General features: G+C 36.1%; 3 protein-coding genes across 5 annotated transcripts in view; 1 reads left to right on the forward strand and 2 right to left on the reverse strand.

Annotated features, from left to right (window-relative positions):
• The window catches only part of LOC147837700 (uncharacterized), a 174,198-nt gene that overhangs the window by 34,823 nt on the left and 112,775 nt on the right, over positions 1 to 26,600 (forward strand). Inside the window, exon 2 of the mRNA XM_087312262.1 lies at positions 897 to 998. The gene's annotated coding sequence lies outside the window, so the exon portion shown is untranslated. The remainder of the gene's footprint in view (positions 1 to 896; positions 999 to 26,600) is intronic.
• samtor (S-adenosylmethionine sensor upstream of mTORC1) lies at positions 2,049 to 16,426 on the reverse strand. 3 transcript variants are annotated; one of them, XM_087310857.1, is made up of 6 exons: positions 16,206 to 16,426; positions 12,675 to 12,766; positions 10,650 to 10,791; positions 10,432 to 10,563; positions 5,824 to 5,944; positions 2,049 to 5,703 (listed from the first exon to the last, which is right to left on the reverse strand). In XM_087310857.1, the coding sequence occupies exons 3-6, from the start codon at positions 10,724 to 10,726 to the stop codon at positions 5,074 to 5,076; spliced, it is 960 nt and encodes a 319-aa protein (XP_087166983.1). In that variant the 5' UTR covers positions 10,727 to 10,791; positions 12,675 to 12,766; positions 16,206 to 16,426; the 3' UTR covers positions 2,049 to 5,073.
• ppp1r3ab (protein phosphatase 1, regulatory subunit 3Ab) overlaps positions 21,397 to 26,600 on the reverse strand; it is a 7,956-nt gene continuing 2,752 nt past the window's right edge. The window contains exon 4 of the mRNA XM_087312254.1: positions 21,397 to 25,408. Coding sequence (XP_087168380.1) covers positions 22,691 to 25,408 — 2,718 coding nt within the window. The 3' untranslated portion in view covers positions 21,397 to 22,690. The remainder of the gene's footprint in view (positions 25,409 to 26,600) is intronic.

Consider the following 26,600-nt stretch of genomic DNA (forward strand, 5'->3'; position numbering starts at 1 on the left):
GAAACAGATGCCCGAGCCACCTCAGCTGACTTCTCTCGATGTGGAGGAGCAGCGACTCTACTCCGAGCTCCTCAGAGCTGAGTCAGAGGTGTCAGAGCTCCTCACCCTATCCATAAGAGTGCGCCCTGCCACCCTTTGAAGGAAACTCTTTCTGCCGCTTGTATCCGAGATCTTGTCCTTTCGGTCATGATCCAAAGGTGAGAGTAGGAACGTAGATTGACCGGTAAATCGAGAGCTTTGCCTTTCGGCTCAGCTCCTTTACCACATCGGACCGGTACATCGACCGCATTACTGCTGCCGCTGCACCAATCTGCCTGTCAACCACACGTTCCATCCTTCCCTCACTCGTGAACAAAAGCCCGAGGTACTTAAACTCTTCCACCTGGGGTAAGGACTCTCCTCCAACCTGGAAATGGCAAACCACCTTTTTCCGGTGGAGCACCATGGCCTCGGACTTAGAGTTGCCGATTCTCATCCCAGCAGCGTCACACTCGGCAGCAAACCACCCCAGTGCATGCTTAAGGTCCATGTCTGATGAAGCCAACAGAACAACATCATCTGCGAATAACAGAGATGAAATCCTGTGTTCCCCAAACCGGACCCCCTCCAGCCCAAGGCTGCGCCTTGAAATTCTGTCCGTAAAAATTATGAATAGAATTGTGACAAGGGGCAGCCCTGCCGGAGTCCAACATGCACTGGAAACAAATCTGACTTATTGCCGTCAATGCAAACCAAACTCCTACTCTGTTCATACAGGGACGAGACGGCCCTCAACAGATTGCCTCTTACCCCATACTCCCCGAGCACCCTCCACAGAATGCCGCGACTAAAAGCAGTTTGAAAAAAAACATGTTAAGGTTAAAATTATTAGCCCCTTTAAACTATATTTAATTTAGTCTACAGAACAAACCATTTTTATACATTAACTTGCCTAATTACCCTAACCAATTTTATTAACCTAGTTAAGCCTTTAATGTCACTTTAAGCTGTATAGAAGTGTCTTGAAAAATATCTAGTCAAATGTTATTTATTGTCATCATGGCAAAGATAAAACAAATCAGTTGTTAAACTATTATGTTGAGAGATGTGTTGAAAAAAAATCTTCTCTCCAATAAACTGAAATTCATTCATTCATTTTCTTTTCGGCTTAGTCCCCTTATTAATCTGGGGTCAACACAGTGGAATGAACCGCCAACTCATCCAACACGTTTTTACGCAGTGGATGCCCTTCTAACTGCAACCCATCTCTGGGAAACTAAACTGAAATTATTAGAAAAAAAACAGGGGGCTAACAATTCAGGGAGGCTAATAATTCTGACTTCAACTGTACATTTTACAATCGCACTGCAATGAAAATATACTACTTTGTATTTGTCCATGACAGGGTTTGCACAATTTTAGGTTTGTTTATTGTTTGTATGCTTGCAGGTAATTTGTGAAAAATGCAGGAGCTTGACCAACAGTCATTTTTTACAGCCTAAATGTAGTCAAATCAAAAATCTCAACTTTTTTTTTTTTAATTTTGATGTCTCAAAGACACTTTAAAGTGATAATGACCCAGCAGTTGATGTTAGTTAACTACACAAGTTAACATTACAATACTTATGTGGCACTCATTTATCTTGTTTACCTTTCATTTTAACATTATCAAATACAGATTTTGGTTTTAATTGCAGCAAAATTGTTATTATGCATAAACTCATAAAGAGTTCATTGTGGATTGAGTTCACGGTGTTGAATTAAAGATTAGGTTGGAGAACACTTATGATTTTGACTATAACATTATTTTCTATATAATAAAAAAGATACTTTTCAGACACATTTATATTACTTAAATAATACAGTAGCAATGTTTACCTATACTTAAATATATGCGTTACCAATGGTAAAAACTATTCATTGTGTCTTTACTAAATACAACAATTTTCATCTTAAAATACAAATAAAACCTTTGAACAAATGGAATTTAATCCAAATGGATATGAGGGAGAGCTTACAACATGTTTTCTAGCATAAACTTGCTTCAGACAAATGAAAGACCAAACAAGAAGGCAACAAAAACTTTTATTTATAAAAGATGAATGACAATAGTTCACACAAACAGCTCGGCCATGTGGGAGTCGTCAACCATCATAACACTGATAAGAAAATCAATCATGCAAATGTTAGATTAGAGCCTGCGGGAAGACAAAGACATTTGATATGCAAATGTTTGAATACACCACTGAGTAAACAGTATAATACAAAGCTTTTTTCCTTCCATTTTTATTGTTTTAAAACATCTTTTTTCTAAGATTTATAAATCAAGTGCAGACTGAAGTATACCTTTAAATGCTATTGCTGACAGGGCAGTATTTTTTAGTGATTCAGCCAAGAGCTAGTTAATTTGCTGGAAAATTGTAATCGAACAGTTTATTGTGGGAGAGAAATGAGCTTTTACTTCCAGTCGCCTGTTCTAGCATCCATTTCATATAATCACAAATGCAAAAATACAATTAGAGTTTGAAGGCACCTTAAAGAGGATTTTTTTCAATACCCTGAAAGCTTCTTACACCATTTCAAATCTTTGTACTTGTTTTTGGCACCCCTACAACACATTTAAAGTGCCTGACGCCTACTTCAACAAACCCTTAATCTACGTCTCACACAATCCTTCAGGTGTAAAAGACCCATCGCAGCATATTCTCAGGCTTACCAATCGGTAACCATATTAATACAATACAAAACATTTCCTAAAATCAGTTACTCCATGAAACGGTTATTTTACAGCAATATGGGGAATTTTGATAATGAATATATTGCTTTTCTAATGAAATGCTGATGCCAATATTGATATTTTACATACCTCATTTCAAATGTGCAAATATGTGCTTGGACTATTAAAAGGATAGTTCAGATCAATGAAAATTACAGTTAATTTACTCAACCTCATGTCATCCAAGATGTACTGTATAGTTCATTAGATTTTTTCCTTTAGTAGGGCATAAAAAAGGTCTTTAGCTGAAACTGTGGTCCTTGGAGATTCAAAAATGCAAGTCATTGACTACTTTCACACAAAAAAACAAAAAAAAAAACATTCAAGCTAAATAAAATGAATACACTGAAGTTTTATAAAGTGAATGTGTGATGTTTGAGCACCACAGGACCCTTTGCCAAGACTGTGAATTAAAGTTAACTACTGTGTAAATAATGTGCAGTATCTTGCTCAAGTCCATTGTTTAGTTTCATAAAACCTCACTCATTTATTTATTCCTACATGCATTTTTTGACACTAAAAAGCACCAGTAGGCGTCGACTTGCATTTCTCGACCACAGTTACAGATACATTTTCCTTTTCTTTAAAGGAACACTCCACATTTTTTTGGAAATGGCTAGAAACTCATTCAGGTGTAATAATCAAGACACAATAAGAATTTATTTCCAAGCCATATTGACATGGAAAACAGCAACATTTCATGATCTTAGTACATAATGGAACTACATAAGAAGAGAAATAATCAACTCTATTTGTGAATTTTTGGAGCGAGATGCTCATGGTCTAATCTGATTCAATAACTTATGCTAAGCTAAGCTAAGTTAAGCTAAGCTAAACTAAAAGTGCTCCCACCAGACCTGTATATCAGCTGAATGGATTCAATAATTGTAAAACTCAATTGTTGGTAAAACTAAATTGTTTAACTCTAGGAAAGTTGTAAAATAAGCCTATTTGCAAAAAGAAAAAAAAAGAAAAAAAGGGGTTCCTTTTATTTCAACTGAAATACAAATATAATCTTGAATGACCCGAGTATGAGTAAATTAAATTAACTACAAATTTTCACTTTTGGGTGAGTGATCCCTTTAATATAGTGTTTTTAAGAACTTGGAGTGAGTAAAAAAAGTTGCAAATTCTGAGATAAAAATGGTGATATGAAACAATCTTTTGATAGTACTTCAAGTCAACATTTGACAGTACTTTTTTTACTTGTACCTTAAAAGTTATGCATTGTAATTGTATACGCAAAAAAGCAAAAAATTTGATACCGAAGAACTCAATGTCAGATATACAGAAGACGATGATACAGGAAGTAGAATTAGCAACTGAAGGATTCGAGAGTAAACAGTCAATAGTAAACAATCATCCTACTCAAAGTCACATTATGGCAAAATGCAGAGAAATCAAACCTGCACCATACTACATACTACGGACAAGTACTTGGATAGTATTGGTTATTACAGCGGTTTAAATGAAAACAAAGCTACTCGCAGGTCATTTGATCGCAAGACTAGAAACATGTTTCCACATTGCATGCATCCAATCTGGTCACCTGTAAGATTGTTTGTTCTGCAAAAACTAGGACAAGTTCGCATGATTTGTACCTTTTGAAGCAAGAAATCCACATTCACATTTACAACGTCACATAACCAAACACTCACAAGTTCTGCAGATACGTAAAATGCTACAAATTTCATAAGGCTGGCTATTCTAAAAATAATCAGATCGAATGAATGGCTGAAATCATCGTTCAAAATGTCTCAAGAATCAAACCTTTAAAGGACACGTTCAAGCAAAAATGTAACAATTTGTCAATCAAAACAACCCTATTTTGGACCCCACATACTTCCATTAAATGGACAGAGTAAATTTTTGGTTGAACTTGCCTATTCAAGAAATTCCGTTGAAAAAGACCAACACAAAGTATCATAGTAACTTCGGTCAAACGGTTGGATCTCTTAAAACTCGACTATAAACTACGCCTAAGGTGTCATTTTTGCTAATTCACAAACATTTGTCCAATAAACACTCATTTTGAATGAAAACTGTCCTCGACCTGGTATCACACAGCTGTTTTTCCAATACAAAACCACATCACTTAAATTTCGTAGTAACCGTAAGATTGTTTAGTGTGTATATTTGTGTTCAAAAGGATGTCTTGCACGCTCTTAAAAATCCACGCCCACCTAAACGTTCTCATTCACTCTGTGCAAACTTTTCGCTGCTTAAAAAGGGGGTCGAGTAGACAAAAAACGCAGCGGAGCAATTTTGGCAGCACAACGGTAAGGTACTAAATACCAAGAGGGGGCTAGTAAACAAGTTCAGCTCTGCAGCAATATAGGGTCTTCCAGCTCGTAGAAAGGCGCCGAGCTACTCTGGCTCTCACTTGAGTCTGAATCGTACGGAGTTTCCGGCAGTTCCGCGAAGCTACACGCCATCTGATCATCTTCAAAATCTGATCGCGGAGGCTCGTAGCAATCTGCGAATCCGTCCTCGTCGAAAGTGTTAAAGTCCTGTGGGATGTAAAGCATCTCCGGGTAGTTGCGGCTCACAAGGTCGCTACTGGTGGTGGGGGATACCTTGCGGAAAGCGATCAGGTGCATGTGGGAGAATTTGACGTACTTATAGCGCTTGAATCCCAGAGACTCCACTGCAACTCGCCAGCTGCGCATCATAAGCGCGTGCCGGCCCTGGTGAGAGGAATCAGGGGTGATGATGAGGAGCAGGCCGTTCAGGGTCAGGAGTTCATGTGCTTTCTTGCAGCAGAGCCAGCGCTGGTAGGGGGAAGGAAAGTAGGAGAGAAGAAGAGAGAAGACTACTACATGAAATAACTCGGCAGGTAAAGCATCAATTGGGCCTCGTAACTGCCGCAAGAAAGCATCCAAGGCATCGCTGGCCAGCTGCAGAGGCTGCTGCAGCTGCAGGTTGAGAAAGTCACATTTGTAGACACTCTGAGATCATAAAAAGGAAAAACAGATGGAGAAGCAAAAGATTTAGAGCTGTGAGGGACAGAAGTAACACTTATTTTAACTGAATTTAAAAAGTATCATACAACTTTATGGAACACAAACCTCTACTGCTGGCACAATGTCAATACCGACAGTCAGAAACTCATCAAACTTTAGGAAAGGATTGAAACAGCTGCCCACATCCAAGAGTCGGATCCTCCCAAGCTGGAATGTTGAGCTGGTACTAAGTGCAAGTAAGTAAAAAGGCTGATTTAGTAAAAAAGTTGCTATATAGACATTGAATTTGTAGTTTTAAGGCCTTAAATGTACTCAAGGGAGCATTTTAATAAAACATAGTTAAAGGAACTCAGTTATAGGATTTAAAATGGTGTTTGGTTTAACAGTAGGGTTGGGTATCATTTGGGGATATTTCGCTAGCGCTGCTAAATCGATACTTTTAAAATGATACCAGTGCCAAAACGTTGCCTGGATGATGCCCGAACTTTTTAGCCACAAAATTATTTGACAAAAATTTTTTAAAATAAATTTTATATATAATATTATATTTATATTATAATATTATATATTTATATTATAAAATATGAATTGATGTTTACTTAAAACTTGTGTGTCTGTGTATGTTTGTGTGTATGTATGTATGTATGTATGTATGTATATACACACACACACACACACACACACACACACACACACACACACACACACACACACACACACACACACACACACACACACACACACACACACACACACACACACACACACACACACACACACACACGTTTTAAGTGAACATCAATTCATATTTTATATATTTGAATTGCATTAATATATTTCTTTTGATCATTTGTTTGTAAGCATGAATGCAAGATTTGCATTAAGCTATTAACATTACATTAGCTAACTACTAACTTGTGGAACGGCTGTCATCAAAATCAGGGAGCACCTTTTTTCTGGGTTTGGGGTTTGTGACTACTTTTACATGGACATCAGTGATCTAATGATTTGCCTTAATCTGAATGAGACAATAATATGATTAAGGTGTTTACATGAGTAGCTTTTTGAATGTTACATTCATGATTCTCAGTTACATGTTATAGCACATAGATCCATCAACGTCATTGTGTCACCAGCCTAAAAATGTTTCCTCCGCAGTTTGTGTCTGGGGTCCTTTAAGATAATCAAAAATCACTGTTTACGTAGACTCGTGATCAGAGTCCTAATCATATTAAAATCAGAGTATTGGTGTCCATGTAAACGTACTCACTGAAAGTGCCAGATGATGTCACAAGCTGTCAAAGGCAGTCCATACTGTACCTCACCTTTAAGTTCATTCCATGAGCCCTCACATTTTATAAGTTTTACGAGTTTCCCCTCTTACACGCAACTTTTGTAAAGCATCTGCTGCATGTTTTACAAGCAGTATCCTTGCCTGTAAAATATAGCCATATTTTAGTATGCTTAGTTTAAGGAAATTAGATGCATGTGATCATGCGTGTTGATTAAGGGAGTCGCTCGCCGCATGTGCCATACTGCGCGCTTTGCCTTCTATAAGCAACCAGAACAAATGCCTGACATCACTGACATCGGTATACCACAAAGCTGTTTAGAATTAAATATTTAGAGGTGGTGTGACACAATGCGTACTTATATGTGCTTTGGATGCACTACTTGATGCTTAAGGCCGTCAAACATCTGATGCGCCGCTCAGAGCAGCGGCACGGCGCGCACATGACAGCTAATATCATCACACACCAGACATGCATATTCGCATGTTATTTAAAATCAAACTATTCGGATGTCGATGTGTGGTGCGGCAGAAATATGAACATAGACTTGTGAATTCTAAAATGCATGGCGCTGTATGGCACGTCACCAAACAGAGCTTCTGGTGTGCAACCTGCTTTACGTTCTTGTTACAGCACCAGTGGCACCGAAATTAGGCACCGCAATTTATATGCTGATTAGGTCTAGTGCATACCAGTTCCAAAGGAACCCAACCCTATTTAACAGTGTTAAAGATTTCTTCAAAAGAATGAATTAAATGAAATAATTCCTTACAGAATCCTAATCTTTTTCTGCTAGTAATGCAAGCCTGCCGACAGAGGCATCAAGTGCAAATCAACAACTAAAGGGCGAAATGATTCTTTTTTTTTGTAAATATTTGTGATGGAGATGAAACATAGACTATAAAAGTATGTAAGCCCGTTCTCACCATTAATAATAATAATAATAAAAAAATGTAAATAAAAACTAAACTAACATAAAAAATAAAAATAAATAAATAAACATGATAAATAATAAAAAAGATAAAAGCGTGATAAACAATTAGCAGTCGTGTGGCTTAACGTTGTGATTGCGCCTTTAACACTTCATTTACGGTCAGTCGCCATAACAGGAAACTATTGTTAAAACTCGCAATTCTAACTTTATAATTCGGAATTCTGACTTTATAACAGGGAATTATGACTTTATAACTGAGAATTATGACTTTATAACTTGGAATTATGACTTTATAAATCAGAATTGCAATTTTATAACTCGCAATTCTGACTTTATAACTTGGAACTGCGACTTTATAACTCACAATAGTGACTTTATAACTTGGAATTCTGACTTTATAACTTGGAATTCTGACTTTATAACTCGTAATTCTAATGTTTTAAATCGGATTTGCTACTTTAAATCTCGGGATTCTGACTTTATAACTCGTAATTGCGACTTTATAACTCTTAATTCTGACTTCATAATCTTTTAAATATTTTATTTTCTTTTTTTTTGTCAGTGGCGGGAACAGGAAAAAGGGTGTTTCCAGCTGTGTTGAGGTGGGAATGTCACGGTTAGTGCAAAAAACTATTACAATGCAAACTCGCACACACTGGGGAAATGGAGTGCGATTCTGAGAACAATAGTATTTTTTCCCAACTGTCACTGTTAAAAATAATTAAATAAATAGATTATACAAAGACCATTTGTCTAAAAGTGTCGTACTGCACTTAATGCATAACTGCATAAAAAGTGGATTGTGTTTTATTGTTGCTCGGATACTGTATTAATATTAATATATATTATAATAATATATTAATAATAATATATTAATAATATATAATATGTAATATATATAATATATAATATATATTATATATAATATATAATATATTAATAATATATTATTAATATAATATTATATTATAATATTATAAAGTCTTCTAAAATTGAAAGAACCAACAGTTTGGACCATGTGTTAGCTCTGCTCACATCGAAATGAAACAGATTTTGTGTGTGTTGACAAACTTAGAAACAGAGCACTGACTAGTGCGCGGTGATTGAATTGAACCAGCTCTTTCTCATGAATTAATGTGCAGAAACACTGAAAACCTGATGATGTCACTGTGTACTGGCAGCAATTCACCATGCAGAATTTGCATTTACCACTTGGCCATGAAATTGCTTCGAAATGTATTCTTAAACCAAAAGGACAAATTTGTTCAAAACATTGCAAAATTAACCAATTTTCACTGAACAATGAAATGGAGGGGTCCTAATATTGCTTTTATCAATGTGCCACACATTATCTCAAACAATGTGTTTTAGTGTTTCATGACCCTTTAAGCATTACTATTATAAAAGTCATTCATAGTTCTTGAGCAGGTAGTTCCATTAAAAATTCTAGTAAATTTTAAAAAGCTAGTGCGAAGACCCATGAGGTGGAAACGTTATATAGTGGTAAAATACCATGCAAGATATACAGTTGAAGTCAGAATTATTAGCCCCCCTGAATTATTAGCGCCCGTTTATTTTTTTCCACCAATTTCTGTTTAATGGAGAGAAGATTGTTTCAGCACATTTCTAAGCATAATAATTTTAATAACTCATTTCTAATAACGGATTTATTTTATCTTTGCCATGATGACAGTAATTAATATTTTACTTGATATTTTTCAAGACACTTCTATACAGCTTAAAGTGACATTTAAAGGCTTAACTAGGTTAATAAGGTGAACTAGGCAGGTAAGGATAATTAGGAAAGTTATTGTTTATCGATGGTTTGTTCTGTAGATTATCGGAAAAACAATTAGCTTAAAGGGGCTTATAATTTTGTCCCAAAAATGTTTTTTAAAAAATTAATAACTGCTTTTATTCTAGCTGAAATAAAACAAATAAGACTTTCTCCAGAAGAAAAAATATTATCAGACATACTGTGAAAATTTCCATGCTCTGTTAAAAATAATTTGGGAAATATTTAAAAAAATAAAAATCAAATCAAAAGGGGGATATTAATTCTGAATTCAACTGTATATCTGTTTAGTCAAATACTGTATCGCAAACAGCCAAGACAGTTTTAATCTGGCAAGTAATCATGAAACCCAATGATGACAGCGAATGGAAACAAGTAGAAAAAAATTATATCCTGAAATATCCGTGCATAAGTTTCTCTGTGAACAGAGTTATAGCTTCTTTTCTACCGATAAATATTCATTTTCCAATATAAATTCAGGCCTTTTGCTTAAATGTTTTAACTCATGGACATTTGACTTAATTGATTAATAAATTAATTTGACAATTTTCAACATTAAAGAAGGCGGAGGCTCAGAGCCACACCTACATATAAAAATCACCATGGATACCTTAAAGAAGTTTAAAAGCTGAACTAAACTTGTATTTTATGCAAATATACTGTGGCCTTTTAACAGTGTCATTCTAGAGCACCTTATAGAGGACAGCTGCGGTGGAGCATTTGTATCGGTGTTTGCATTCCCAGCTGTGGCATGCCTAGCACTCTTCTCATCTTTCTCCAAGACTCGCCTCATCCCTCCATCCTGGAAATACTCCTGACAAACACTGAGAAAAAGCATAATTTAGCATCACTAACACTGCGAAACAGCAAAATTTAGCATCATTCAGTACAAAAAATGTGTTTTATCAACCTGCGGCACCACTCAATGCGTCCCTCTCCCTCGCATTTATTGGCCCAGTGGTTGTCAGCAAGATTCTTCATGGCCATGGCATATTCACTAAGAGTCTGCTCATCTTCACAATGCTCACGCCATATTTTATCGAAATCTCCCACTGCAGCCAAAGAGAAAAAAAAGGGCGTACCATCACATCACGTGACTGATAATTCTTCAAAGCATAAATAGCAAACACTTCCACAAAACCTACTTTCTGAGGTCAAACACAAACCAACAGTTTGATTCTGAAACCGAAGCCTTGCAAAACACAGTCCGATTTCTTCAACAGCTCAGTTAAACTCCATTGCCAAGCTTAAAAGTACCGTATCATCAAAATGTTTGTGCTGATTCACTCACAGTTTCAAAAACTTGCTGATAATGACGATGACACCAAAAGGCGAGACAGCAAAACTGTTTGGGAGAGCAAGAACTGACAAAAAGTGAGCCGTCCCATGACAGAGTGGAAAATACAGGCCTTATCTGATTTACGGAGAATAAGACAAGAAGGGAAGAGACTGCAGCGCCGTTACATATGAATACTGCTGTACAATGCCAAGAAGACCAGATCATGCCTTCCTTATTAACCCATCACGGGGTCTAGTGAATAGACTACTGTGTGTGGGATTTATAGTGCTGCTCGTCCCTCTTGGGGGAAACCATGGAAGATTCAATATAGAGATTCTAAACCTAGAGAAACTAAACAAAACACACAAAAATCTGACTGTATAAATGTTTATTTTGCCCAACTTTGTGTGGGGAGAGCTGTTACTGGAAAAAAAAACTGATTACATAACTATCATTTACATTACCGAAAAATTATGTTTTTGATGATGAAGTCAAATAGCAGCTGATGAAGAGCGAGACGTAAATGCTAGGGTTGTGCAATTCATCTAAATTCAACAGCGATATCGAAATAGGCCTCCAACAATTATTAAAAAAAACTGTAGTCTACAGTCCAAAAGTCTGCACTTGCTCTTACCCAAAGCCCAATTTGACATGGAAATCAGTAAAATCAAGCAACATGACTTGACATGCAGCATGGGAAACTGAAACAATGTGTATTAGATTTATTCATTTTTTTAAAAGAAAATTTGTGGCGTTCTGTGTATGCACTTCATGAAGCTATGAAGTAAACTGACCCTGCTATAAATACCATGAAAGTTAACTCTGTTTTTGGAACCAAAAGTTGAGGTTATCAACTTCCATTATGGCTGGTTGATTAATCGAAAAGCAATCGAAATTGACATTCAGAACTTATAGTCATCTATTTTTTTTTTAAGTCAAAGGTAAGCAAAGCAGTTTGTAAGCAAGCGGAAAAACTATTTATTTTCTTTTTCTCTCAGAAAAATGAAAAAAAGTGATAAAAAATTAGGAATGATATGTTATACATTATAAATTTAGGATAGAAGATAAACACCTCCATCTCTCACAAATTTTAGCCATTTTGCAGTACCACAGCTGTATTTTTATAATTATTATTTTTTGTTTGTATAATAAGCTACACTACCTGCTTAATTTGAGTTTAACTTGTTAACAGAAAGGAAACGTAATTTTATTTGTGCTTACTGTTTGCTCAAGACAAAAATGAGAAAAATTTCTGAATGTTTAAAGCCAAATTTGAAAAAATGTGTGAGCAAGTTAATATCTTTTCAGTTCCTTTTTTAACTAACACTCACTGCATTTTAGCAGTAAAAAGCTACAATACAGATTATCGAGCTGAAGCTTGACTACAACATCAAATCGCAAATCGAAATATCGGTCCAAAAAAAATAATAAATAAAAATATTGCAATTAGATATTTTCCCCAAATCGTACAGCCCTACTGCTGACTATGCAGAAAGAAGACATCACTTTTTTGTGCAAGAAACTGAACATTAAGTACATTATTACTTTTAATCCTCAACTCTGTCAAACTACAGTCTACAGCGCAAGTTTCCTGTCACACAAAATTGTTTGCGTGGTCTCAATATCACATGTGAGCCAACTCTCAGCACGACTTACGGGTATAGAAAGTCCAGGGTCTTGTTGGAGACAAGGTGGAACCTTAATGGCCAATCATTATCACATCTTCGGGCTTGTCCACAAATACAGCCCTTTTGGTATAAAACAGCAATTGAAATTGAAATTAAAAAGATAACTGGAGAAGATATGATTATTCATACTTTTTTTTATTATATCTTGAGAAAATGTCAGAAATTGTTCCAGGCAATAAGAAATAATTAATAAAAACACTTTTAGCAAGTAACAAAAGCCATAACTCAGAAAAGGTTTCAGGCTGATCCTCCAACATAGGCCCAACGGATAGGAATTGTAAAGGAGATAAACTATATGAATAGACTCACATTTACCTAAAGAATTCATTCAAAAGGTGTGAAAAGTATTGGAAAAAATGGACATTGCGAATAACATGTGAAAATGTGCACCAAATGTGTTTTGTTTTAATAATGTGACCCCTATGATAACTATTTTGTTCCTTTTATGTTCCTTCATCTGGTTAAATATCTGTTTTAAATCACATGCGAGCTGACACTTTGTTTGCATTAAATGTGTTGTATTGTTCAACAAAATGGCACCTGCTTGTGCATATCCTGCATGACGCAACCTGTATAAAAATGTAAATAAACAGCAGTAGCTTATATAGGAGTTTGCAAAGGGATGCTCATTGCTTATGCTCCAGGTTGTTGTAATCAGGATTTGCAAAGGTTGTGAATAAAAGTCAATAATAAACACTGTAAAAGAAATTAATTTTCAGAATCATTGTTTTACTACATCATGTATCCGCTTGTTAAGTGTGACCTCACACGAAGCGGATCCCGGGTCCAATCGCCATATAAAACTGTATGTGGAATCTCATCAAAGGGTAATAATAAATGTTTACAAAGCGCTGTAATACTTTCGAAAGTCACAACTGCAGTATAAATATCCATGTCTATTATCAGAAAGCCAGAAAGGGATTTGTCTTTATAAACTGTTAAGCGTCTGTGATGCAGCAAATTCAGAGACAGTTGTGTACACCATGACTTTATATAAAATTCACTTTAATGAATGATATGACTAAAAAATGGTCATTAACAAACACTTCCGCAATTTAAATGAGTAACAGCTTGGAACCCAAAACATTATTTCATCGTCACGACTTAAGTGAATAGCCAAGACAGTTTTAAAGTTTTTAACTCAAGAGTGCTGTAGAAATTTACTTGCTATTTACAGATCCAAATTTCAGCTAGTAACGTCTTTAAATGGCTACATTCTAAGACGCTTAACACGAAAAAAGCTTAACATGGCTTAATGTACCTAAACATAACCCAGAGAAACCCAAATTTATGTCATATTGTACTTGTAATTAACCCCAACTACTGTAAAAAGAATGAGTCCCAATTTCATAGACAAAGTAAAAAACATCACATTAAGTGTTTTCTCCTCCATTTAAGTCTATTATAAGGAAAAAGCTTAACATGGCTTAATACACCTAAACAACAGGCAGGGAATTTTTTTTCGATCAAATATTACTTATGACAAACTCTTTCTGATGTGAAAAGAATGAGCTGTAATTTTAGGGAGTAAACATTTTCACGTTATGCATTTTAAGTTCATTATAAGGAAACAGCTTAACGTGGCTTAATATACTTTAACACCGACCGGGGAAACCCCCCAAAAAATTCTGTCAAACGTTACTTGTGATTAACACCAACTATTGCAGGGCTCAACAATAAGGACTGCCCGGTGGCCCGGGGCCAGCGTGTTAGGCGCTCTGGACAGTAGACAGAATTGTTACTGGCCCGATTCGTAGTGCCTTGTCACAAGAGTTCAATTTGTCTGCGACTATTTGTTAATTGCATATGAATACAGTCTAAGAATCGAGAAACAGTTTGTGCTTTTAAGCCTTTAAATGCTGCCTTCCCAGTGATGTCATAAACACCATGTTGCTTTTCGGTTCCTTCTATCTGATTGGATGTTGTGAGCATGTAGTTTTTTTTTTGTAATCTGGTAAAAACCAGTACAGCGAAATAAATTTATGAGGCTAAAAGAATGTCTTGGAAGCAGACATTTACATGGGTACCATGCTAAGATATGCTCATTATACATTTTTTTACATTTTAAAAATATAAAAATTCTAGATTCAAAACACATTTTTGACACAATATTAAAACATGTGGCTAACAAATATCTATTAACTTAACTTTTTTTTGGTGGGGCCAGTGAACATATTCGCAGGGCAAGTAAAAATCTGAACCGCTGGCCCAATTGGGCCAGTAGAAAAAATCCTTAGCGTTGAACCCTGTATTGTCAAAAGAACAGGTCCTAATTCCATGAAGTGAACAATATTATGTTAAGTGTTTTCTCCCTATTGAAGAATATAATAAGGAAAGGCTTAAAATAACTTTACAACAACCGAGGGAAACCAATAAAGGAAAAGTTGGCTTTATATTGGGAGATTCAGACATTCTCCTTAATAATATAATTTCAGAAAAGCACTCTTTGCAAATTCTAAATAGGGAAATCATATTAGCAGCAAATGGCTATCAAAGTACAGCATTGTCCACAGTGAATTAGATAGTGTTAATGTTGTTTAGAAATCATACTTGCATGCTAATTCTGATTGAATACTTAAAGTAATATAGTAAACAATATAGAGACTGCTAGTACTAAATGACAGATGTGCAAATATAAAACCAACTTTACCTTTTTGGAAAACCACATGTTAAAAAGACTGTTCGTAAAATTAAAGTTAGTGTTAATCACAAGTAAAACTTGATCGAAATTTAATTTTCCCAGCTTGTTGTTAAGGTACATTAGGCCACATTAAGCTTTTCCCTTATAATAGATTTCAATAGAGGGGAAAACACTTGATGTTTTTTTTTTGTTTTTTTTTGTATCTATGGAATTGGGACTCGTTCTTTTTACAGTAGTTGGAGTTAATTACAAGTAACAGAAATTTGGTTTCTCTGGTTTATGTTTAGGTACATTAACGTCAAACCACGTTAAGTGTTTTAAAATGTCATTCACAATGTTCTATTGGGAGGAAAATATTACATTTTGAATGGCTTGAGGGTGAGTAAAGTGTTTTATTTTTGTGTGAACTATTCCTTTAAATGTTGTTTATGCGTTCGAACACTTGGCCAATGGCTTAGTGAAAGGCAAAACAGGAACAGATGAACATCCCCGCACTTGCTGACTAGACTATAATGTCGTTTAAGAAACAGACAAAACCACTAACATGAGCTGTTTTGATATCTAATATGCTGACTTTCAAGACTAAGTCATTTAAAAGCGTTCGGAACGTTCTCTTCAAATGTTACACGAAATGTTATCTGTATGGGCATTAAGTTACTTGTGACTGAACCAAACAAACAGCCCAAAACGAGACAAATGTGACAGCAAATCATCCCAAAAAGCATCGCGACAGATAATTTAATTAAAATAACACAGTCAGGTTTTTTCTTCTGGCGTTTATGTTTGTGATCAGGCCGGAGTGAGTCCAGAAACTGATCTAGGCTAAGCTACACAGCTACGCATCTCTAATTTCAATACCTTCAATGTATTTCCTGCGGAGTTTTCGGTGCACGCTCTTCACCACCCCGGACAGCTTCTCCTGTTCCTGCTTCCTGGACTGCAGCTCCGCCGGGACGGAGCCGGGATGGTTTTCGGAGAGGTCCGGGTCTGTCTCAGCGCTGCTCCGCAGGTCCATAGTACAGCACTGAGCTCCCGGTGAACCGGCTCCGTCAGTCCGTCAGCGCGCACGAACACACTGCAACAACACGCAGCCTGATTGCGCCTCTCCAGTGAACTTGCCGGAAGTGCAGGGCCAATCTGCGAACGCTAAATATAAAACGCCTATGAGTTCTGAAATGTTTATTAACAAGTTTGTTCGTTTTGTTTTGATGAGATGTTACATGCAATAATAATAATAATAATAATAATAATAATAATAATAATAATAATAATAATAATAATAATAACAACAAGAAGAGGAAGACGAAGAAAAAAGGTAGTATTATAAAACATTCATTCATTGATTTATTCATTTTCTTTTTGGCTTAGTCTCTTTATTAATCTGGGGTCGCCACCGTGGAATGAATCGCCAACTTATCCAGTATATGTTTTACGCAGTGGATGCCCTGCACATAATGAATATTATTAACGATTATTATTCTTAGGTTTATAATTAATTGCTGTCATTGTTATTTCATAGTAACAATACATTTTAATAAGTTTACACAATTTCTAAACTAAGATATAATTTGATTATTATTATTTATAATTACATTTTAATAAGTTTATTCATTCATTCATACATTCATTCATTTTCTTTTCAGCTTGGGGTTGCCACAGCGGAATGAACCACCAACTTATCCAGGATATGTTTTTACACAGCGGATGCCCTTCCAGCTGCAACCCATCACTGGGAAACATCCATGCACTTTCATACACTACAGACAATTTAGCTTACCCAATTCACCTAAACCACATGTCTTTGGATTGTGGGGGGAAACCGGAGCACCCGGAGGAAACCTATGCAAACACAGGGAGAACATGCAAACTCCACAAAGAAATGCCAACTGACCCAGCCGAGGCCCGAACCAGTGATGCTCTTGCTGTGAGGCGATCGTGCAACCCACTGCACCACCGTGCTGCCTGAATAAGTTTATAACATGTATAATTTAAATTTTAAAATTGTGATGATGATGCTGATTATTGTTATTAAATTTAACAACAAAATGTTGTGCTGGGATTAGTGTATATGAGTGTAAATGCAGTTTAGTGTTTGGTTTGAGACAAAAAAGGATGTTCCTTAAAGGGATCATTCATCCGAGACTGAATATTCTGTCACAATTTAATCACTCACTTGTCACAAACCTTTTTTCATACAAAAAAAAAAGTATGAAAATTTCGCAAAATGTTAAAAAAACTGTAACCATTGTTTTTGTTTTTCCTACTGTAACCCTGCTAGTCCTACACCACCGAACCCAAACCAAGCTGGTATAGAACCAGCACCATTCCACCTGAGAGTCGATTGCTCTGATGGAGGCTAAAGACCATGGCCTCTAGGACCTGTCACAAGAGCAACTTTAGAGGTCAGAGGAGTGAGGTTTACCTGCACAGCACTTTACTAGCTGGCCACCGCGACACTACAATGGAAGTTACTAGTTACAGGTCTCCAGTGGTAAAACTAAAAAGTACTGAAGAGTACTGCAAAATCATAATTAGGTAAAACATACTATTACTTGCCCAAAAATGTAGTGCAAGTAAGAATAAAAGTATGTGTTGTAAACATTACTCGAAGTATGAGTACAAAATAGACCTTTCAAAAGTACTCAAGAGTAGTGAGTAGCGAGTGCTGCGCTTTGAAAAGCTGTGAAAATGCGTTTACATGTAATTTGTGGAAGTGTGTAAATGTAACATTCTGTTGTGCATTTAGTTATTGCTTAGCAGGCAAACAACATCATAAAACGTTAATATTAGGTTAGATTTAGGATGTGATGTCAGGTGATCAAAAATTAAAGTATACCCAGTGTCTAAGGACAATGATATTTTGACATTTCTTAACAACATCAAATGACGTTGATATTTGGTTGAATTTAGGTTGTGTTAGAAAGTGATCAAAAACCTACATCGAGCCAACATCTTAAACCAACGTCATATTGATGTCAAATACTGACATTTATTCATCGGGTATGGCAACCAAAATCCAACATTTGATAGATGTCATAGTGTTAACATCCACACAACATCAAGCTGTAACATCATTAGATGTTGATATTTGGGTGATTGTAGGTTGGACGTTGGACATTGACATCGCCTTGATGTTTTATTCTGAATTCAACCTGATTTTCATTTCCAAACAAAATGCAACGTCTCCACAACATTAGGGTACAACGTAAATCTATCGTCATGTTGACGTCTTGTGTCTGCTGGGTGTTTAAGACCATGTTGTCTTCAAACAGCAAACGTCCATCATCAACAGTGTATGGGTCAATGTGTGTAAAGTTTATAGACATCTACTTCGACACTTTTAATGCTTCCAAACAGTTTGCTGCAATTATAAACCGCCCTTGTCTTGAGGTAGTTCATTATGATGGCATTTACCTTCTATGTGCAATTTGATTGGACAGGAATCACAGAGCTGATTTTTCTAATCCCCAAAGACAAGAAAAAATAAAGTAGTGACTGCAGGTTGAGGGAAAGTAGTGGAGTAAAAGGACCAATGCTGCACTATACATGTACTTAAGGCAAAGTAAATTATAGTAAATTATAATTTCTGGGAAAATTGACTTAATTACAGTAATATAAGTATTTGTATTTTGTTAATTTACACCACTGCAGGTCTTTACCATTAATCTAATCAAAATATCTTTTGTGTTCAACAGCAAACAGAAACTTATAAAGGTTTTCAACAACTTGCGGGTGAGTAGATTGTGAGTAAATACATTTTTTTTGGGTGAACTGTCCCTTTAATATATGCATAGTTTTTGACGCCACTCTTATTATTCTGAATTAGCTTAAATAAAGTGGAAATACAACAAAAGCTTGCTAATAAGAATCCATGTATAGTTAATAATTCTTATAGGCTGGAGAGTCACATCACAGGGTCACATTCCCGCGAGCTCTGACTTGAAATCCTGTGAGGAATGGCGAGTACGGGAAATGTGTCACGTTTCATTACACACAGCTTTGGCTTACAGTGAGTATTATAAAACTAACAAAACCACTACAGTTTGACACACACAATTTTGACTCAACTTTGCTTTGTAGCCTTTTTTTGAAATCCAATATAAATTTACTGACCATTAACTAGTTCCAAACTTGCTTTATTTTCTTTTGCCTTTTAAACAGAAAAAAGACGTTTTGAAGAATGTTGGAAACTGATAAGCATTGGCATACAAAGAAAAACAAATGAAAGTCAATGGGTACCCGTTTCCAACATTTTTTAAAATGTCTTATTTTGCGTTCAACAAAAGAAAGAATTGAGAAAATAATTTCTTAAACTATGGCTTGAACTATACCTTTAATATATAAATGTTGTGCAAAAGTTCCATCAAGTCATCACTTTTGACCACGACTGAGTAATCATGACCTTATGTTGTTACTGTTTGATGCATCAACTGGACTTTACCAAACCTGAACTAGAGTTACAATGCTATTGTGTGTATCCTTGAGTTTGAAATTGTCATTTTGCAGTTCCATCCCATTCAAAGAGAGTGATAATCCTGTAATATCCTCCATGCTCAGTTGTGCAGACTCCTTCTTAAAGGGGCAGTTCATCCAAACATGAAAATGTTCTCTATATTTACTCATCTTTAAGTGGTTTCTGTAAAAATCATAAAAGATATTCTGAAGAACCTGTAACCATTGACTTCCATAGTAGGAAAAAACAAATACTATGGAAGTCAATGGTTACAGTTTTTCCTGCTTTCTTTGCAATTTTTGTTATTAACAGAAGAAAGAAAATCATAAACAAGTTTTGGGTGAAATTTCTCTTTGAGAGACTAGATAGTTTTGTCATTGTACTGTATAAACACAAAATCATTCATACAAGAGACAAAGTTCCTTAGAACATGTGTTTATGTACACTCAACGGCCACTTTATTAGGTACACTTTACTATTTCCAGGTTGAACCCCCTTCGGGGCATTCAACAAGGTACTGGAAATATTCCTCAGAGATTTTGGTCCATATTCACATGATAGCATCATGCAGTTGCTGCAGATTTGTTGGGTGCACATCCATGATGCGAATCTCCTTTTCCACCACATCCCAAAGGTATTGGATTGAGTTCTGGTGACTGTGGAGGCCATTTGAGTACAGTGAACTCATTGTCATGTTCAAGAAACCAGTCTGAGATGATTTATGCTTTATGACATGGCGTGTTATCCTGCTGGAAGTAGCCATCAGAAGATGAGTACACTGTTGTCATAAAGGGATAGACATGGTCAGCAGCAATACTCAGGTAGGCTGTGGTGTTGATAAAATGCTCAATTGGTACTAATGGGCCCAAAGTGGGCCAAGAAACACCCAGTGTGGTCTTCTGCTGCTGTAGCCCATCCACCCCAAGGTTAGACATGTTGTGCATTCGGTGATGCTCATTTGAGCAACTGTTGCCTTTCTATCAGCTGGAACCAGTCTGGCCATTCTCCTCTGACCTCTGGCATCAACAAGGCATTTGCGCCCACAGAACTGCCACTCACTGGACATTTTCTCTTTTTCAAACCAATCTCTGTAAACCCTAGAGATAGTTATGCGTGAAAAACCCAGTAGATCAGCAATTTCAGACCATCTGGCACCATCAACCATGCCACATTCAAAGTCACTTAAATCACCTTTCTTCCCCATTCTGATGCTCAGTTTGAATTTGAACTGCTGCAGATCACCTTGACCATGTCTATATGCCTTTGAGTTGCTGCCATGTGATTGGCTAATTAGAAATTTGCATTACGCAGTTGGACAGGTGTACTTAATAAAGTGGCTGGTGATTGTATACAGCTATTAAAAGAGTCAGATGTATTTCTTTGAACTGCATAGTTTAATAACCAGGAGATTAGATCATAGTTCATCTGATGGTTCAGTGAAAGACGGTTTTTCGAATGATGTCCAATAATAAATGAACAAGATAAAAGCATATTAAAATAAGAAAAGCTGCACAATATTGAATTGCAATAAAAATGCGCTGTGATTTAGACAAAACATACAAACAACACAATAAAAGATTGTATTACCAATTTGGGTACTGAGGAAATCAGTTTACTTAGCATAGTTCATTCATTATTAGTATACACCTGTGTCTACTTACAGTACCTGTCCATATGAAGCAACAACTGCTCAGTTTGGAGATTTACAGATGTTAAGACCATATCAAGTCATAGCGTCAAATAGTTTGTGACTGCAAACAAACCAGATGATATGTAAAGGATCAAAGAATTGGTAATCTCTTGTGGTTCAACCATGGAAGCATGGAAAATAACTATAACAGAAGAAATTCAGTACTGTTTACATTAATGTTCATTTCCTCGACTGCATTGTGAGACACAGGGGCGCCGCTGAGCAGGAGAAGTTTGGATGATTCTAAGGGCCCACGCTGTTTTGGGGCCCCCAAGGACACTATTAGGGGCCCACCAGAACCACCATGCTCTTCACTTTTTGCGACATCCACGAAATGTTGTCATAGGGCCCGTCCCGGCCAGCAGCACCCCTGGTGAGACATATGCTTCAACATCAATCGAACTTGACCTTTGTGTGTGTGTGCAAATTATTCTGAAGAAAAAATAATACATTTTTACTGTAGTATATGTGTTTTAGTATAGATAAATTATAATCTTGTAAGGCTGTGCTAATTAGGCTAAGCTACAAATAAAATGATGTCAGTAAAATTGCACTAGAATCCCATTTCAAGGCTAATCTTCCATAATCTGTCACACTTTAACTTTTCACTCACCCAGTGGTCCTTTAATCATCTCTGTACCAAGCACTTTTAGCATATATCTCAAAGATTGCTAGATATATACCCCCTCATTCAATCCCTTGCTTTATAATCAGCTTTGTGTAAAGAGCATTATGAAACTGTTCAAACTTAGTTTTCCATACACTAAGAAAATGCACCTTCTTATATAGTATACGTATCACTTTGTTTCTTCAGTCACGAGTTTGTCGTCCCTTACAAAAATATCCCTGTATTTTATAGTAAAATTGTAGTAATCATGTTTTTTTGGTGCACTTTCGTTTTACTACAAACACCAAGCTTTAACTTTGGGGCTCCCATGGGGTTTCCATAGTCAACCACAGAATTACTTTAGTTTTGCATTTCTAACCATAATTTATCATGGTAATTTTAGTAGAACTGTGCTTATACAAATAGAAATAAGTGCACCAAAAGTCATGGTTAAGGTTAGGTACAATTTTACTATTAAAAAATGATGGTTAATTTTTGTAAGGGATATAAAATCACATCTGCACCAACGATGAGATATTATATTCAATTATATTCATAAATCTTTCCTATTTCAAAAAAATAAAAAATTACATTCACTGCAACCTTTTTTCACAATTCTGAGACTTTTTCAATGGTTCTCCCTCCCCTTGATGAAACAGCCAATACACTGTAAGAACATACAATGCAAAGCATGCAATGAAGTCATAATGATATGCCAGAACCAAAAACACTATCAGCAAAAATGTGTATCCAATCATCCTTTTCATATTATCATACGACAGAAACTTCTTCCACCACAAGACGTTACGTCCAATGACACGTTCATTCCTGTCCACTAGCGGCAGCGTAGCTCTTTCAATCTCCGTGAGAAGTGCAATATTTGATAAATCCTCCAGAGAACTATTTTGATGATCCTCATCCACAGACTCTGAGATCGAAGGCATTGACGGTCTCGTTCGGCTTATAGAGGGTCTTTTGCTTCCGCTCATCGTGCCTTCTCTGAATGCTGACTGTTGTGAATTCCTCAGACTGTTTAGGTATAGCTCCATCTCTTCATCAATCTGTGATTCTGTTGATGTATTGTCTTCAGTGTTTCCAGAATCTCCGGTCAACGAGTCTTTTGCCTCATATTCCATGTTTTTATAATCATCCATAGTCTTACTTTCGCAGAATACTTTCATTTCTTGATCACCGGCATCCCAGCTGTTCTCTAATGCTTCTGTACTTCCACTGACTTCAGTATCACTCTTTTGAGAGGATTCTTGCCAAGATGTTCCAGTTTCCTCACAGATCTGTACTCCACTGATGAAACTTTCTTGGTTTTCCAACACCTCAACTCCACATAGACATTCATTTAAGTCAATATTCCGTTGGGTTACTGATTGAACATTGCAGGTACTATTGAACATCTTCTGGTCCTCAGAATCTCTTTCAAGAGAAACCAAATAATCGGCATCTACTTGCTTATTTTCTCTCTCAGGTTTCATTTCATCCAAATCCTCTTCATCATCTATGTATTTCAACTCATCTTCAATGCTCTTTAATCCGCCCTTATTCTCCTGCTTGTCTTTTTCACCTTCATGTTCTTCTGGATCTTGGTCTTTCTCCTTTTCTCCTTTTCTAGTTCCCTCTTCTTCCTCTTCAAGGCTCTTAGAATTTGTCGTTTCGCTACCGTCCTCCACCTCTTTATTAGCTAATGTGATCTGTTCTCCTTCAAAATCAATAATGTTTGAACACTCCTTCTCTGTAGTCTTTGAAGAAAACTCTGCCTTCTTACCGTTCATGTTACAGGTCTGCATAGTATTGCACATAATTATCTCTGTGTTATCCAGTTTTGAACATTGTTCTGTTAGCACAGCTGTTGCGTTTGATAAGTCACAAAGATCTTCAGGTTTTTCAATGTATGATATCTTACAGCAATCAGGTTCTAATTTATCAGGTTCTAAATTGATCCCTGAAGTTTGGCGTGTTGTGGGGTCATCTGGAGATTTGGCAAGAATGCAAGAGTTAATAATTGAATTCTCTGTTTGAACTAATGTATCTTCTTCTTTGGTGCGGATGTTTGTTGGGTCCTCCTGGTTTTGTGACATTTCAGTGTTCAAAGATAATAAAGTCTTTAAAGCTGATGTGGCTGCTGAAGGATGTATCTGTTCAGACAGGTTGTCAATATCTGACTCTGTTGCTTGATTTGTATTGACAAAATGTTCTGCAGCTTGTAGCGGAAATAAACTGTGGCAATAATCATACTGGAACGTTTCATCTTTACATTCTTCTAGAGAAGGATCTAGTTGGCTGGATGTAACTTTTGGAAGGTTGGCTTCAATAAATATAATGTCTGTTGGGTAACCACTAGGATCATTTTGATTGTGAGAATCTTCAACACATTCACTTTTATTTGACTCAGAAAGAGGACTTTTGGTTGGGTTTACTGTTTTGTTCTGATCTGTTGATGCTTTGCAGTCGTCAACACTAATATTATGTACTTCCCGTTTTAAAGAAATGAAAGTCTCGGGGGTTGTAACCGCAGTTAGACTCTTGTTCTTCAGTTCCTTAAATGACCTGTTTACTTGTAGGATCTTTGGCGTGAAGTCTTTTTTCTCAATTTCCATGTTTTTAAAAACCTGATGATAAAGTGGAGCTACAATGGTTCTAAATGTGAAGCCTTGAGAAAACAGCTGAGTCTCTGTGTTGGCAGTTTTCAAGCTCACATTATCTTCTCGATTACCACCAGCAACATTCACATCTTCATCCACCTTCAAACTCAGTGCTAAATGTTTTAATCTTTGCTTAGCATCCTTCTCAAAGTGCTCCCATGCACTTTCAACATCCTTGCAGATGGACAAGTCTGATTTTTGGCATTCAGGAAAAGACTGACTGTTTGAAACTTTTTGGTCAGTAAAGTTGTCCGTAAGAGGGATGTCCTTTAGGACTTCAGAAGCAGAGCTTGTGACGGTTTCATCACAACTTATAGAGTCCCCCAGGGGTAAATTTGTTTGTGCTTTTGAAAAGTTGATTATATTATCTATACAGCAGATGTCCTTGGAGTCTCCTATGTCATCTGTAGATTTGAGGGACTCAGCTGGTGATGATGATATTTGGGTGTCTGTTGGTGGTTGAGGAGTTTGTTGGGATAGAGAGCTGCATGGTGTCATTTTCAGTCTCAGAGTGCTGGTTTCTGCTGTAACTTCACTCTCTTTTGTCTTGGTCCCTCGTTTTTGTTCTTCCTCTCTCTTAGCAAAGTGCTCCTTGACTTTTTGTAATCGTGCAGCCTTTCTTCTGTTCCTTCGGCTGCGGTTTCTGCTCATTTCCTCCTGTTTACAAAGAGGTAGATGTGAAAAATAATTCATAAAATCTCTTATCATAAAAGTACCTTTTTAGCTTTGATTGATTGAGTGAAAACATTGACTAGGGCTTTCATTTTAAAGGAAAACTCCACTTTTTAAAAATATGCCCATTTTAAGAGTTAAACAGTTGAGTTGTACCATTTTAAATATAATCAGACGATCTCCAGTCTGCTTAGCTTAAATTGTTAAATTAGATTATTAGATTATTTAATTACATTTTTGAATCACAAAATTTTCTATAAAGTTTGTATAATTTACCTATTTAAAACTTGACTCTGTTGTAATTACATTGTGGACTAAGGCTAGCAGAAAATGAAGAGATGCTATTTTCAGGTGCTGCAAATATCATTGCGCTTGCTGCAGTTTCTTGATTTATACACCTGTGTAAGAGTATTGTTTTTAGCCATATAAACGCAGAAAATAGCATCTTTTCAATTTCTGTCAGTCCCAGTGCACATTGTCACTACAGAAAAGTCATGCTTGTCGGCACCAATAGCCTATTGGTAAAGTGTGCCAACATATAGCACTAAGGTGCTCACGGCACCCGGCGATCCTTTCCCTCTCTCTCTGCTCCCCATGTATTCATGTCTCATCTTTACTGTCCTATATAGTAAAAGTAAAAAACCCTAAAATATATATATATATATATATATATATATATATATATATATATATATATATATATATATATATATATATATATATATATATATATATATATATATATATATATATAAAAGAAGAGGAAGAGTAAAGCTTTAAATGAGTTTATAAGTACTGAAACTTTTTTAGGATTTAAAAAATATATATTATTATATATTTTTTTATTTGAGAATATACACAATTACAAAATGTTTACAAGTATAAGATCCTCCCAATTTTAATTATGCATATAAACTTAAAACAGAATATTTTGTAATAATTGAATACAAGTGATTACATTACAATCTCACACACACACACACACACACACACACACACACACACACACACACACACACACACACACACACACACACACACACACACACACACACACACACACACACACACACACACGTATATATACATATGAAAACCATTATCTGAGTTGACAGAAAAAATCCTTAGTTTACAATTACAGAAGGAAATGAAAAAGAGCAATAATCTCAAATAAAAC

The sequence above is a fragment of the Danio rerio genome, chromosome 25 (assembly GCF_052040795.2).
Source record: "Danio rerio strain M-AB ecotype USA chromosome 25, GRCz13ab, whole genome shotgun sequence".
Lineage (NCBI taxonomy): Eukaryota > Metazoa > Chordata > Actinopteri > Cypriniformes > Danionidae > Danio > Danio rerio.